Source organism: Hesperophylax consimilis, chromosome 26 (assembly GCF_061612785.1).
Source record: "Hesperophylax consimilis isolate HC1 chromosome 26, BYU_Hcon_1.0, whole genome shotgun sequence".
NCBI lineage: Eukaryota > Metazoa > Arthropoda > Insecta > Trichoptera > Limnephilidae > Hesperophylax > Hesperophylax consimilis.
In genome coordinates, this window is record NC_142861.1 from 7,388,961 (window position 1) to 7,404,022 (window position 15,062).

Genomic DNA, 15,062 nt, shown 5'->3' on the forward strand with positions numbered 1-15,062 from the left:
TTCGCACGGATCGGTAAGCAATCAACATAAACCGAATGCTGCAAATTAAGTTAAGGTAACAGTCTGCTGCGTAGTTTAGTGTGGAGCTTTTCTCCGCTGGGTCTTGCAGCATTCCATTTATGTCGATTGCTTACCGACCAGTGGGACGATGGGCTAAATCTTAGTTAGTAGGAAATTTATACTTATTTTTTCTCAGCATGACCTGGCGCTGATTATTTTAATTAAAATATCTATATTAGGTAGGAACGCAATAAATAAAAAAAAAATTTAATTATATTTATTTTATAATAACTTTTTTTATTTCAAAATAATTACAATGGTTAATAATTGAACTTTACTCAATTGAAAGAACAATAATTTAAATGATAGGTAGACTTAAAAAATATATAGATATTAATGGTATCAGATATAACAGTTTGAAAATGAACTAGGAAATAGGACTCCAAATTTTTCTTATTATTTTTTTCTGAATTACACCAATGAACTCGAGGGAATTTTTTTTTATTAAGTTAAAGTAATATGATATGTCATGCAAGTAATATTTTGTGAAAGTTAAAATTAAAGATTTTTTTACGTGAGTTACAATTATTTAAGCAATATATTAAAATAAGTGAAATTAAAATTAAAATTATTTTTGAGCATTGTAGGCTTCTCGACGTGCGTCCATAATACTTTTCTTAACTTTATCACCAATAGTAATATGTAAAATTGACAAATCTTCATTCTTTTTAACGCTTAGAAAACCACTCCTCTTCAAACCTGAAAATAACAACATATTTTATATGGCGGGATTTAAAAAGGGTTTTACAAGGTGTCCAGAAACTAGTGCTACAAACATGATTAAAAATTTTATCCTAGCTTTTGATTTTTTTTTCTGCATTTAAAAGGTTAAAAATAACGGATATTAGCAATCGAATTTCAGTAATCACAACTTCGGACTCGATTTATTCGAAAACGAAAATTGAAAAGTCTCTTTTGACAAATGGGTGGTAAAGGAGGTATGTTTTGATAAGAGCGATATATATTATTTTTTCCGGGTTACAATGTTGAAATGAGATCCCTGAGGCGTATGTGTGGTAAAACCATGTATGATCGTGTGAGGAATGTGGAGATCCGCAAAGAATGCAAGGCTGATGTAAGCGTAATGAGTAAGACCAAGAAAGGGACGCTTAGATGGTTTGGGCATGTAAAGCGAATGAGCGAAGAAAGGAGTGTAAGGAGAATAATGGTAGCAGAAGTCGGGTGACGCCCGAGGAAGACATGGCACGACCAAGTGAATCAGATACTTGAGTCGGGCCATGTCAAGAGTCAGAATAATAGAAGAGTATGTATGAGACGATGTATGAATGTGAATGAGGCAAGGATTGTGTGCCAAGACCGAGTTGTTTGGCGGTCAGTCCTCCCGGCATACCCCTGCAGGGAAACGGCGTGATGGTTAGTTAGTTAGTTAGGGTTCCAGTCGACGAGTATGTATGAACCACTAAGACAAATAATGGATTCTTACGCAACAAAGACATGAAAGCTCTCGCCATTATAAACTTGGTGGACACTAATCCAGTTGGTCTAGGATAGCTCTTCACTATTTTTTCAAGTGTCAATGGGCGAATATTCTGCTGTTTGGCTGTTATAACCTTTTCCATAAAGCTATCTACGCTCCATTCCTTACTGAAAACAAAAAATATTATTATTAATATTTTTTTTAAGTTTTTATTCTAAATCTAAAAGAAAATTACATTTTCACGTATTTAACTGTACATAACTAATACATTACACATAAATACATTACATAACAATATTATTCACTTTCACTGTTTTGTTGATTGAGCTTAAAAGTGAATAACTTATTTTTTAATTTTATTTGGAAGGCAATTATACGGGGTTTTCCAATAAGAATTGTTATTTTGATATTCAATCGTAAAAGATCAATGGTTTCGTTGGTTGTGTGGCACGTAGCGCCGTTTTGTTGAAAGTAAACGTTGTCCAGATTGATACCATTCAATTTCAACCATAAAAAATCATTAATCATCTCTGGATAGCGATCCATTTACCGTAACTGTTGCTCCAGCCTCATTTTCAAAAAAGTAAGGTCCAATGACTGCGCCAGACCATAAACCGCACCAAACAGTCACACGTTGAGGATAGAGAGGCTTTTCAACAATAACTCTTGGGTTTTCCGAGCCCCAGATGCGATAATTTTGCTTGTTGACGAAGCCACCGAGGTGGAAATGGGCCTCATCACTCAAGATGATTTGCATTTGATTCACTCAAGTGAATTTTAATAATTTCAATGCGTTGTTGAAGCATATATCGTTCCATTTTTATTAATGGCGTAGTTTCTACTTGTCAAATGTCAAAAAATGACAGCTTCAAAAGTAACATCTACCGAAATAGCGGGCTATTCAAAATAACACCTCTTATTGGAAAACTCTATATATGTCACCCCCTCGTAACCAATGGATTGCTTACCATAGTGAGTATGTATGGAGTTTAAATGTATCGTATTGCCGTTTAAAGTGTGTGTGTGTACTTGGTACGTTTTAATGAGTTCTGTATTTGTATGTATGAGTTTATCATTTACTTTGTATATAAGTAGACATGTATTATATTCATATAATTTTCTTAATGTTAACATTTTGGTTCCCATACATAATTTTTTTGTGGATGTTCGATTTAGGTTTGAAGAGAAATAGCTTTTTGATTACTTTGTTTTGTGTTACCTGTAGTTCATTTATATATGTTTCATATGCGTTTCCCCAGATTTCAATCAAGCAGTTTAAATGTGAATATACATGGCTGTAATATCAACCTCTTTAATTTTATTTGGTAACAGATATAATAACCGGCTAAATTTGCTAATTAAGGGGTTGATTTTATCTTTAATATCTTGAATATGCTGTTTAAATGTTAAGTGTTTATCAATGCACAGCCCAAGATATTTTCATCAACATGGCACTGGAGTTATTTCTACTGTTCTCGGTCCACCAAATTTTATATAATAATGATAATATTATCTTAAGTTATCAACCATGTGATCCCCAATTTGGGGAATATATTGGGGAGGTTGCAGGAAGTGGAAAAGGGAAGACGTGAAAGAAAACGGTTGGGAAATACACAAAAGAATGGAAGATGCTCTCAGTATCATCCTAGTGTATGACCAGCATTCACAATTGAAACATTACTTGAAATGCCTTTAGCCATGTTTAGTGACCATATCTGAATAGCCAGATACTTCCCCACCTTCCTCTCCCCATCTCCTTTCTCTCCCTACTGCCTTCAGCCTTACAACACACCCCATTTGGGAATGTCATTGTCTCACTGGCTCTAGATGGTTGGGAGCAGTTGGGACTCTTGTGCTGTATTCACATTAAAATAAAAGCATTTAAGGGCTAGATTTGAATAGTCAGTCACTAAACATAGCTAGACTCATTTTGTATTCGAATTTCAATTTCAAGCGACATTTTGATTTTGCATTTTGCATCGAAGCAATACTAAGGACGGGATGTTTCGGAGAATTTGAACAATTCATCAAATTTCCTAGTCCTATTCAAGTTCTGTTATTATCATTATAGGCTAGTTGCTGGACAAAACCTAAAATTAAAAAAAAAAACAGAACTTGAAAAAATCTTTCACAGAACTTGAAAATGAACGTTGATGAAATTTGATGAATTGTTCAAATTCTCCGAAACAACCCGTCCTTTGAGTATTACTGTATAGTCTGGAATGAGGTATAAATAAAGTGTATATCTACCATAGTTGTACTACAAATGTATTGTATTTTCTAAAACGAGTCCTGCATTGGATTCAGGTTCACCATTCAATACAACTAATCTAAAATATATGTGTTATACAAACTACTAATTGGTATATACTAACGATAAATAATTGACTACTGCATTCTGCGATGCTGTCTGTTCCTCATCTCCAAGAGACACCTTAGTTCTATCCAAGCTGCCCAGTCCGGTTTCATTACTGCTCTTTCTACAGCTGCCATCACCATCTTTCAATATTTCATCTTCAACTTTTTTATCTAAATTATCTCCGGCTTTCAGATGTTGATTGGATTCCGCTACAATCTTTTCATTTTGAACATTAGAAATTTTTCTCTCCGCACAGATTTCTTCAAGCAAATCAATATTAATATTATTTGCTGGAGTCGTGTCCATGTATGTCGTAAATTCTGCCTGAACGTTTGTCATATTCATATTCATTTCAGCTAATGTAATGTCTGTTATTTCATTCATTGTTGTCTGAAGTTCTATTTGTGGTAAGTTTGTTGAATATCTTGTCTTCTTTTGCATTGTGGCAGAACTTCTGCGTTGGAGTGGGTCTGTTACAGTTAGGTTGGTAGGTTTACTCGATGGAGATGATATCATCAGCTGATGCTGGGCCATGTCTTCTGGGATGAGAGGTAGGGTCCGCATTTGTTCTATGGTTTTGTCGACGGTGATGCTGACGGCTGTTATGTTCCGTAGGTTGCTTTGATCTTGTTCCGCTAATACCACCTAAAAGATTATTATTTAAATGATTGTACCTTCTGAAAAGTTGAGAAAGAGTTCTGATCATAGAGACTAGAAATAAAGGGAAATGTGGCATGGAAGCATGCCGACTGTCGCCAAACTACAGCGTTTGGTGTACAGATAGAAACAAAATCAGAGCGCCGCTGTGCATAGAAGGAATTAGCCATAGTATAACGGTGAATGATTTTGGCAACATTTTTTTGCATGCAGATATTAAAGGCCCATCTCCATTGTTTCTATTATCTATGAAAAAGAGATGCATTCTTAAAATAGGTTGATATTTGGTTTAAAAAAAGAAATTTTATTGGAGTAAGTCAATCAAAACTATTGATCTATATAAAACAGTATTTTAAGACAGTGTTTTTTAATTAAATTTAGATGTTTAGTTAAAATTCTTACCTCTCTTTGTCGTGTTTTACGTCCCACCAGACTTTTTATTTGCTTGTTGGCGGCTTCTGTCCTGGTGATCAAGTTCCTCGTAAACAGGTGACGGAGGGTTTCCCCGCCCCTAAGCGTATGACTGGATAGTCGCACTTCTTGGGACTCCATGAAGGGAAGAACCATCAGCCTGCTAGCCGTCAGGTGGCAACCAATCGTCACCACGTCTTCATTAGGCAGCTAAAAAAAAATTATTTTAAAATAATTTTCCGCCTGCCAGCTGTAGTTCAACCAAAATAAAAGAATGTTTATTAGCATTGTTCTGACGATTTCTCATAATATATTTAACATTTTCTGATTTTCAGATTCAATTTGTTAACAATTGTTAGCAAATAAATTAAATTAGAATTACCTCACAGCGCTGGTGGATGTTATTGTGGAAAAGATATTTTTTTAATACAGCCTGAGGAATGATTTTTCCGTTCACATCATCGTCTATTCTGTTTCTCTTCCTTTTCCTGTTCATTAACTCGGGCGGGGTCGTGATTTCAGCTAAGATCATCTGCAATTAATTTTAAGAATAACTCAATAAATTAATGTTATACTAATACAAGAAAGATTTACTTGCTTTGCCTAAGTTTAAACTCGAAAACTGATAGTGTGCGCTAGTAAAGGTTAAACACGAAAAGTGATAGTGTGCGCCAGTAAAGGTTAAACACGAAAAGTGATAGTGTGCGCTAGTAAAGGTTAAACATGAAAAGTGATAGTGTGCGCCAGTAAAGGTTAAACACGAAAAGTGATAGTGTGCGCTAGTAAAGGTTAAACACGAAAAGTGATAGTGTGCGCCAGTAAAGGTTAAACACGAAAAGTGATAGTGTGCGCCAGTAAAGGTTAAACACGAAAAGTGATAGTGTGCGCTAGTAAAGGTTAAACATGAAAAGTGATAGTGTGCGCCAGTAAAGGTTAAACACGAAAAGTGATAGTGTGCGCTAGTAAAGGTTAAACACGAAAAGTGATAGTGTGCGCCAGTAAAGGTTAAACACGAAAAGTGATAGTGTGCGCTAGTAAAGGTCAAACACGAAAAGTGATAGTGTGCGCCAGTAAAGGTTAAACACGAAAAGTGATAGTGTGCTCCAGTAAAGGTATATGGGCAACTCAGGATAGTGGCAATTCAACACGCTTCAACACTTGAACATGAACACAGTCATGAAAAAAACTAGGTAACGTTAGGTAAGTTATAGGTCTTTTCATTTTGTCACTTTTAATGTCTATTCAAATGTGTGTTGAATTGCTACTGACCTGAGTTGCTATGGAACCGCCACTAAACACTCTAGAACGTTGAGCTATAGCATAATGAAATATGCTTTTATGGTAACAAAATTATATTCACATGACACAGATTCCACATTGCTTGTTACATGTTTTGTTTTAAAGAAAACTTTTTTGTAAAAATAAATTGTTCAGCTTGGGCGAAGTCAGGGAATGTAATTAGTAATTAGTAATTTATAAAAATATCAAATCTTCTTACGCTTTCTTCTTGAGTTTTTCCAGGGGTTTCTACAATTTTTTCCTCATTTCTACAAAGAAAATTTTATAAATGTTACAAAAGTTTACGAAAGGTATGTTATTAATATGAAAAAAAATTAAAATGAATAAAAAATGTGGAAAAAATTTGGAAATAAATAAAAGGGAATTGGACAAACATGGTGGGAGCAGGAAGCACTATTTCTGGAATCACAGGAAGATCTGGAATGCGAACAGATAATAATTAACTATAGTCCAATCGAAAATTAAATTTTCAGTATTTTCAAAATGTTATACATATATGCCTTCACTTATGCAGACTTCGGATGTTGGGAACTATTTTAATTAGTAAAAGGTTCTTAATATAATTGTGTTTATTTACGTTACAATAAAAGGTCCGGTTAAATTACACTGTTCGTTACCCGGGGGTAGATAATTCTCTGCGCCCCAGGAGCTTGCTCTCTGATAATATAATCTCGCAAGTACCTGTTACACCCTAGCGACATCTGACGGACTCTGGCGTAAGCTTTATGACTACCGCCATCTATTGATTAAGTACTCAACCTTATTACCATACATCACACAAAATGAAAAGAAAGAGATACGTACCCATTAGTTTAGATGTATTGTGAATGTGTTGAGTCTCATCCAATTCTGAAAATTTAAAAAATATTAACCTCTTGAGCAATTTTGGGATATATCCTTCGCAGACACCAAACAGCCAGAGATTATTTTTATGATATATTTAAATATCCCAGCCTGGCACAGTCTTATAAAATTTATGCTATCTTATTTTGTATACCGGTGAGAAATGTGATTTAAACAGTGGAAATACTTTGTCTAAAACATGCTTTTTTAGTGTAAAGTAATAATTACATTTTAAACGATAAAAACTCTATATTTGTTCTAGGTTAAAATTTTTATATTAAATGCATGCGACGATTTATAATACTAAAATCTTTCATCTGCTTTCTATAACAGTACGTTCAACTAATCTAAAATAGAATGTAATGTGAAATTATTTTCTGCGAAATCTGCATGCCGAAAGTTCTCATATGAGATGTACATTGCAAAATGTCTCTGGCTTTAGGGGTTAACTATAAATCTATAATGTATTTTATAGAATTGCTTATATAGACAGATGTCTACATAAATAATTATTGAAGAGAGATTGAGACAACATTCAACTTGACAAAAGCCATAAATATATTTTTTAAGATGTTTTTGGAAGATGTTTTATTGCATGACAGTTATGAAAAACTCTTGAATTTTGGTATGCAATCTCAACTATAAGCATAAAAAAATTTCTGAAGCGGTAAAAGCCCTCAAACGGTGAGCTCTGACATAGTGAAATTCGCACAGTTTTGTCAGCTCGCAACATCATAAGTGTCCTTAGGTTAACAAATAACAAAGGCTCCAAATTGTTTGTTCCATACTTAATTAATTCTTTCAATTTAAAATTTTGAGAAAATAGTGTTGATATCCACAGAAAGAGAAAAAATGCGAAAAATAAGCGAAACCGGGTAGTAAAGCTGAAGAAACATATTTCGTACCAATAAGAGACACTCCCTGGGAAGGCCTTTTAGTCATATCCAACATCTCGTGATCACTCTGGAGAGGAATAGCAACCCGCTCAGATTTCCTTCCCAATTGGTCCATGTACACTTCCGCCTGCACCAGGAAGGTGGTCTGTACCTGTGAAGAAGTGTCGTGCATCCGCAGCACATCCTCTGGAAGACCCAAAAGGTCAAGCAGAGGATTTTGTTCATCTCCAAAGCCATCCTGAAATGATACGACAATTATATTTCTGTAGTGGTACGCCACTACTTGACTCAAACGTTATTCTAGAAGTTTCCATACAAGCTTCTTGGATTTTCTTTTATTTTTTTTTAATATTTGTTTCTGTAGAAACTGGAATGTTCGAGAATGTTTTATTTTCCACCTAGATAAGCGACAACGTTAACGAAATGGTCAGTACAGTACCAGCAACCGCAACATCGAATTATTTTGCCTACGTAATGCGCTTCGGAACATTCTCGAACCTTCCTTTCATCAATCATTTTGTTGTATTTTCTACGTTTATTTATTGTTTTCAGATGTATTATTAAAAACCGCTTCAGCCAAATTTCGTAGTTATTTATTAATAAAATACCGAACATAACTACATTTCTATGTAATTTTTTTATTCCTTTTTAAAACATTGCAAATAAATTGTAGTTTAATGAATTGGGACCCATCCTAAGCGTCCACCCAAGCACCCGATCCTCTGCTAGCTAAGTCCTCCATCATTGCATAAGCAGCAATTCGAGCTTTTATTGATAATTTGTAAACTATGAGTTGTGTGGGAGGGATTAGAAAGGATAAGAAAAAGAGGAAGGTTGGGAAAGTACCTGGCTATCAGAACCGGTTATAAAGCAACGTTTCGATTCTGAATGTTGGCCTTTCAGGGCGATACTAAGCTGGAAATAGTGCCATGCATACCATTGGTGGACCGACAACCTATCGCTGACAAGCTGGGCCTACGATCCTCGTATGCAGCGCGTAGCGAGTCGCGTGGCACTACAGCTCTTCATTAATTCCTGACTAATAGTGACGAATGCGACCGATATATTATGCGTGGCACTATTTCTAGCCTAAGAGCATCTACCACTCTTAAAATCAATGGTTTTCTTTTTAGTGGGATATACAAACAGATTTTCTTCTTTAAAGTTATGATATAAAATATTCTCACATTTATAACAGCAGTCGGAGGAATGGTCTCTTCCCGAAGGGTTATTTGATCAATGTTCTGAACAACGTTATGGCTGGTGAGGTTCACCTACAAATACAATCATAGTAAAAAGGCATGAACTAAAACAATTGTGTGTAAAACAAATAAATTTGACTGGTCAATGGCTGAGTCGGCGTCGAGTCTGGGTCCCATCCAGGCGTCGTGAGTTCAATTCCTCAGCTCGCTAAGTCCTCCATCACTACACAAGCAATTTTCCATTTAAAAAAAAATGTAATATGCAATACATAATAATGATTATCTAATGTATGGAGGAAAAATAACATAATATGTATTATAATACAAAAGATTTGATCTAATCAAGTAAAGTAGATATTGTGTTCATTTTATGTTGTATGTAACTAGACCTGCTAAAAATTCTTCGCAATTACAATTTTTTTTTGTATAAGTGCCTTATAATGAGCAGTTTATCATTCTCGTCTGAAATAATTTCAGTGAATTCTTGCAGACAGTTTGGTCACTAGTGTGGAGGGCCGTTAAATAGAAATAAAATAATAAATAATTGGTTTTAATTGAATTTACCAAATCCTGTTCTTCAAGTGGAATTTCAAGTTCAATCACAGTGGGTATTTTTGACTTCTTCCTGAAATGGATGTAATTTTTAATTTGTACTTATTAGCTTCATATTCACAATATTTAGCAGCTCCTATCCTAAATCCTAATCCAACATTATTCATTATAAAGGCATCCATTCTCAGTATAAAATAACAGTGCAGTTTATTAATTAAATCACCTCAAGAAATATCTACTGTGCATACAAAGCTAATTGAACCTTTTTAATACTAAATAAATATTTTAGGACATTCTTCACCAGGAACGGCACTGTACAAGCGCAATTGGAGCAGTCTGATAAAAGCGTTGACTAGCCAAGGTGTCAAGGAGCCAGGGAACTGATAATACCTAACACTTAAATCTTTTTGTTATTGCTATACCTACAGTGATGTGAAACTTATAAGATCCAGAGTTCTACTATTAAAACACATTGTTTTACTTACTTTTTAGGTGGTTCATTCAATAGTTCTACACTTCTCCTCACTGCAGCATCAAAACTATAAGTATCAACTAAAAGAAAAAAAATCTTGTAGATTCTGTCATTAGATTAGAATAGAATGAAAGTGCAATAATGAATGCATAATAAACTCACCAATCAATAGATCTAACTGCCGTTTGTACAGACGCAGTAAACCATAAACCAACTGGGCACTAAGTCTAAGGGAAAATCTCCGCATCGGGCTAGCAGACTCCGAATTAATTACACCTTGCAAATCATCGCTGAAAATAATAACAAATACATATCTAGGTAAATTTTTGATGTTCAATGATATAATAAAGGTAAATATTTACCTAACCGCCGCACTTTTCACAGGCACAATTCATGTTAATTACACTTAGTTTCAACATAATTACTATAAAAAACAAAGACTTACCTTTTAACTATTGAAGACAATATTAGAGATTCCTAAACGAAAATCTGAATAAGAAAAATCAGAAAAAGATACGGTCACATCTAGGACTCGAACCCAGGACCGCTCTACCACTGAGATAACAGGACCCTATCTCCTTCGGTCATATTTAACTGTATCATACTTCGAATAAGAACTACCGACATCGCCTTCATATTTCTCACCTCATATTTTTATTGGCAGTGTTATTTGTAGTTTTGCAGTAGAGCCATTTAAAATTTCGTTTCTGCATTTTTACCATTTTTGAGATCAATAAATATAGTGTTGTTTGATATTTTGCATTAACCCTTTTTATTTAATTGGACAAATATATTATCGAAAACAGTAAACATGCAGAAACAACTTTACTGCAAAACTGCAAATTTGCACATCCGACATTATTCTTCGGGACCGTCGAATTAAAAGAAAAATGTGAAATATAAGAAAAAAAAAATTTAAAAAAAATTCTGGTGGACAAAAATTGAACCACAAGGAATCTATATGAATATTAAAATTATGGTAATATTTTGAATGTTTAGTTTTTTAGTTCTAGTTTACTTCACTAGGTGACATGGTCGTCCATTTCCTTATGATTATTATTTCATAAGCCAGAATTCAAATAAAAATCAAAGGGATTTTGAAATGCTGAAATGTGTCGAGGGTAAAAATCCAACAAAGCAAATAAATTCAAATTTTCGTATCCAGTGGGTACTTAGTGAAGCTTCAGAAGTAGGTCATAATATATTATGTGCATAACCGTTTTTAAATGTTGCCATGTTAATCCAAATTATGAAAACATTGAAATTAAGTTGTTAAGTCATGACCGAGTTTTTATCAATCATCCTATTTCAGCCTAAACACAGAAATCAACATCCAGGGCATTTTAAAATGTACAACAAGTTTTGTATTCTGTATAAGTTATGAAAATAGAAATTAGATTTAGTTGTTAATTAAATATGTTATATGTATCTCTAAATTGTATAAAACAAATCGCTTTCAGCGTCTGTCTGTTTGTGGGCTTAGTTTTTTAAACTACGCAACGGATTTTGATAGGGCTTTAATTTGGAAAATTTCTTCCGGAAGGTTATATGTATACACGGTGTCCGGAAACTCGTAGTACAAGCGGGAAACTGGAGAATCTACACCACATGGGGAACCCAAAAAACATAAGGTTTTTTGATTTGAGCATTTTAAAAAAAAAAAAAAAACCAAAAAAAAATATTTTTCGGCTATTTTAGAGTTAAAGTTTTTTCTGGTGTTTAGGGTTGAATAACAGATGTTTTAACCCTGAAGAGCAGAAATATTTTATGATTAAGTACACCGGGTAATGAAGGGTGATTTCAAAATAATGCTTCAAATCTGAGTTTCTTCATTTGTTTTACTTTCAAATAGTTTTAATTAGTTGGGTACTTTGATCTTCAGTAATAATTTATAAGAATTTGATTAAAAAAAAAAAAAAAAAAAATCAACTTCAAACTCGATTTACTCGATAACGAAAGCTCAAATAAAAAAAAAATATACTACAAAATCGACTCCAAATGTGATGTAGATTCACCAGTTTCCCGCTTGTACTACGAGTTTCCGGACACCCTGTATATATTTATGTAAATTATATTTATAGAAAGTAGAGCAAAGTCGTATAAAAGTGGTATATGTCTATCTCCTAAAGACAACCCTCGGCAACGCAGAATATGCCAAATAAAATGCAGAACTTACCAAATTCGATCAACACGAAATTGTCTTATTTTCCTGAGTGGAACTTTGTAAAAAGTCTCTGGGTACGCACTGGCAATCCAACAAATGTGAAAATGTCCACGCTTTTTCAGCAAATCATACACATAAAACATTTTATCAAGCAAAACTTTTCACAAGTTCCAAACCAGCACAAGCTGAAAGTTCTATAACGAGCGGTGAAAGGAAAATGGCATTTCCTTTAATTTCCCTCCTAAATGGTGTCTTATTATTGGCCAGTATAACTTTGAAAAATCAAAGCCAATCAGATGGTGCCATTTTGAATTTTAAAAAGTAAAATGTTCTAATTATGGCTATTTTAATGGCTACATAATGTTAATCATTTAAGTAGGTAGGTAGGTTGCAGATTTACAATATGTTGAAGGTAGGTACTTACTAATTTCTAATGTTAGCTCAGAAGACATATTTTTTACTTATCTAATAGCGCATTCCCACCTCATCTATTCTATGAAATATATCAGTGAGAACAGGCTTTCTTTTCCATAGAATGCCTGACAGAAATAGAAAACCAATACTGAATCAACTTCAACTTTCGTTTTATTCTACAGAACAGAGAACAGAGCAAGAGCCATAGACATATGAATATTAGTAGACCTGCCCTAAGTGATTAAAAGCGTATTATCCCCACTCCCCATACCGGTTCCATTGGAGCCGGCTGTGCTCGCGTATGGCCTCAAGTGAAATTTGAAAACGTGACGTCATCATTCTTGTGCGAACTATGGTCGAGGCATCATCGGTTCATTTTACGAAATAACACGGCAAAATGTTGACTTGTACTATGAAAACTTGTAAAAATAGATGTGAAAAAGAGAATAAACCCAATTGTCGTATTACATTCCATATATAAGCATTATTTTACTTTATTTTAAGCATATTCACATCGTATAATATGAATCAGTTGTTACTATCACATCGAGAAACGTCTGGACGCGAAACACATAGCTGGTTGGTTGCTGGGAAGTAAATTATGAACTTTTATAAAAGTGTCTTAACTAAATACTTAAACGAAATATTCGACTCTGAAAATAGAACTGAATTTTTTTTGCCGAATTTGGACTTCGCAAATTTGTTCATAACGTGGCGAGTAATTTGCGCTCCCATGTAAAAATGTCTATTCATTCAAAAGCAGATTTTACTTTTAAGAAGTAAATGGTGATATTATAATGCGAGATGCCTATTTACTGTCAGATTGATTTATTGACGAATCACAGTCAGCTTCACTCCCTTCGTTCTTCAACAGTTGATTTTACCCCTCGCCATTATCTTCTCGTCTATTAATTCCTATGTCTGTGGCAAGAGCGCAACAATTTCTTTCTATGAAATAAATCATAGAATAGATCAGGTGGGAATCCAGCTTGTGGTCACTCAGTTTCACAGATGAAAACAGCAGTTATTTGATTGAATATTAATATTGAAATCCTCGGCATTGCTGGGCTTTACATAGAGTTTTTTGAAATCAGATGTACAGTAATTTTCCTCCTCTTTTGAACGTCAATTGTGCATAATTTCATTAAAAAGTGAAAAGATGATGGGTGTGATTTTCAAAATCTCGTGTTCACAGTGACCTTCCTCTTGTTTTGAACATCTAGTGTGCAAAATACCATCCAATCTCTGAATAAAACTGTAGATTTTTTTTAAAAAAAACAGAGCCACATTGCCCACCATAGACATGATTTTTTATGTAGATAGATTATATTATGGGGATGGGTGAATTACTGGGAGTTTTCAACTAGGTAAAATGTTATTATTAAGTCAGGAATATAGATAATAGAAATAAAGAAAAATATGCCGTGAAAGTATGCTGACTGTCGCCAAGCTACGACCAAACTGAAAGGACTATCAAAGCAGCGGAGCCAATGAAAGTTATGCATTGTGTGTAGGTTTAAAACCCTTGACTCTGTGCAGAAACGGGCGGTCCGTTTGATAGATTCCCCAATCTTAACAAACGGACTGCAATCTTTAGAGCACAGGCGTCAGGTAGGTATGCTGTCCTTGTTCTATCGGTATTACAATGGAAGATGCTCTGAGGAACTAGCGTCATTGATCCCTTCGGCACCGGTGCGTAGTCGGGATACACGCCAAACGCGCGCCCAACATTTGTACACAGTTGACACTTGTCACATGAGAACGGGTCGCTTCTATGATTCGTTCTTAAGTTCAACAGCTCGGCTGTGGAACGAACTGCCGGCCTCTGTGTTTCCTCCCTCCTACAACATGGGACTCTTCAAGACCCATGTTCACTCCTTCCTCTCCACAAAAAGACCCTCCACACAGCATCCCCAAAGATGACATAGGCCCTGAGGGAAATTATTTTCTTCAGGGCCTCCTGTGTGGAGTAAATATAAAAAAAAAAAAAAAAAAAAAAAAAAAACACAGGGCGCCATATAGCCATATATTCTATGGGTAGAATCAAACCTGTGACAGACTGTGAGTTGGCCTATTTCTATCAGTATTGTGTGGCGAGCGATATGCTGAAATGGACCAAGCCATGATACGTATAGCGTAATCTGTTAGTCTGTCAATTATGATTTGGAACAAGGGAAAATGTGTGAATAAGTCCGGATGGAAAAATAAATTAAAAAGAATAGTGCTTTTAATAAAATGGTATTTTAATTTCGTAATCACATAGAGAGAGATAATAAAAATCATTTTAAGTATAAA

General features: G+C 34.6%; 1 protein-coding gene across 2 annotated transcripts; it reads right to left on the reverse strand.

The window, feature by feature from the left end:
• Positions 1–601: 601 nt before the first annotated feature.
• LOC149411030 (uncharacterized) lies at positions 602–12,964 on the reverse strand. 2 transcript variants are annotated; one of them, XM_089647177.1, is made up of 14 exons: positions 12,366–12,964; positions 10,352–10,479; positions 10,203–10,269; positions 9,730–9,790; positions 9,151–9,237; positions 7,973–8,201; positions 7,029–7,073; positions 6,599–6,641; positions 6,424–6,472; positions 5,308–5,457; positions 4,917–5,135; positions 3,874–4,502; positions 1,505–1,665; positions 602–759 (listed from the first exon to the last, which is right to left on the reverse strand). In XM_089647177.1, the coding sequence occupies exons 1-14, from the start codon at positions 12,494–12,496 to the stop codon at positions 629–631; spliced, it is 2,130 nt and encodes a 709-aa protein (XP_089503303.1). In that variant the 5' UTR covers positions 12,497–12,964; the 3' UTR covers positions 602–628. The 2 variants fall into 2 exon arrangements, with proteins under 2 accessions (XP_089503303.1, XP_089503304.1); XM_089647178.1 differs by lacking the exon at positions 12,366–12,964 and having other exon boundaries at positions 10,352–11,699.
• Between the last annotated feature and the right edge of the window lie 2,098 nt (positions 12,965–15,062).

Coding starts and splice junctions, on each gene's coding strand:
- LOC149411030 (XM_089647177.1), bottom strand. CDS start 12,496: ATGTTTTATGTGTATGATTTGCTGAAAAAGCGTGGACATTTTCACATT. Junction 9,791..10,202: donor TTGAATGAACCACCTAAAAA/GTAAGTAAAACA, acceptor CATCCATTTCAG/GAAGAAGTCAAAAATACCCA. Junction 1,666..3,873: donor GCAGTAGTCAATTATTTATC/GTTAGTATATAC, acceptor TTTTGTTTTCAG/TAAGGAATGGAGCGTAGATA.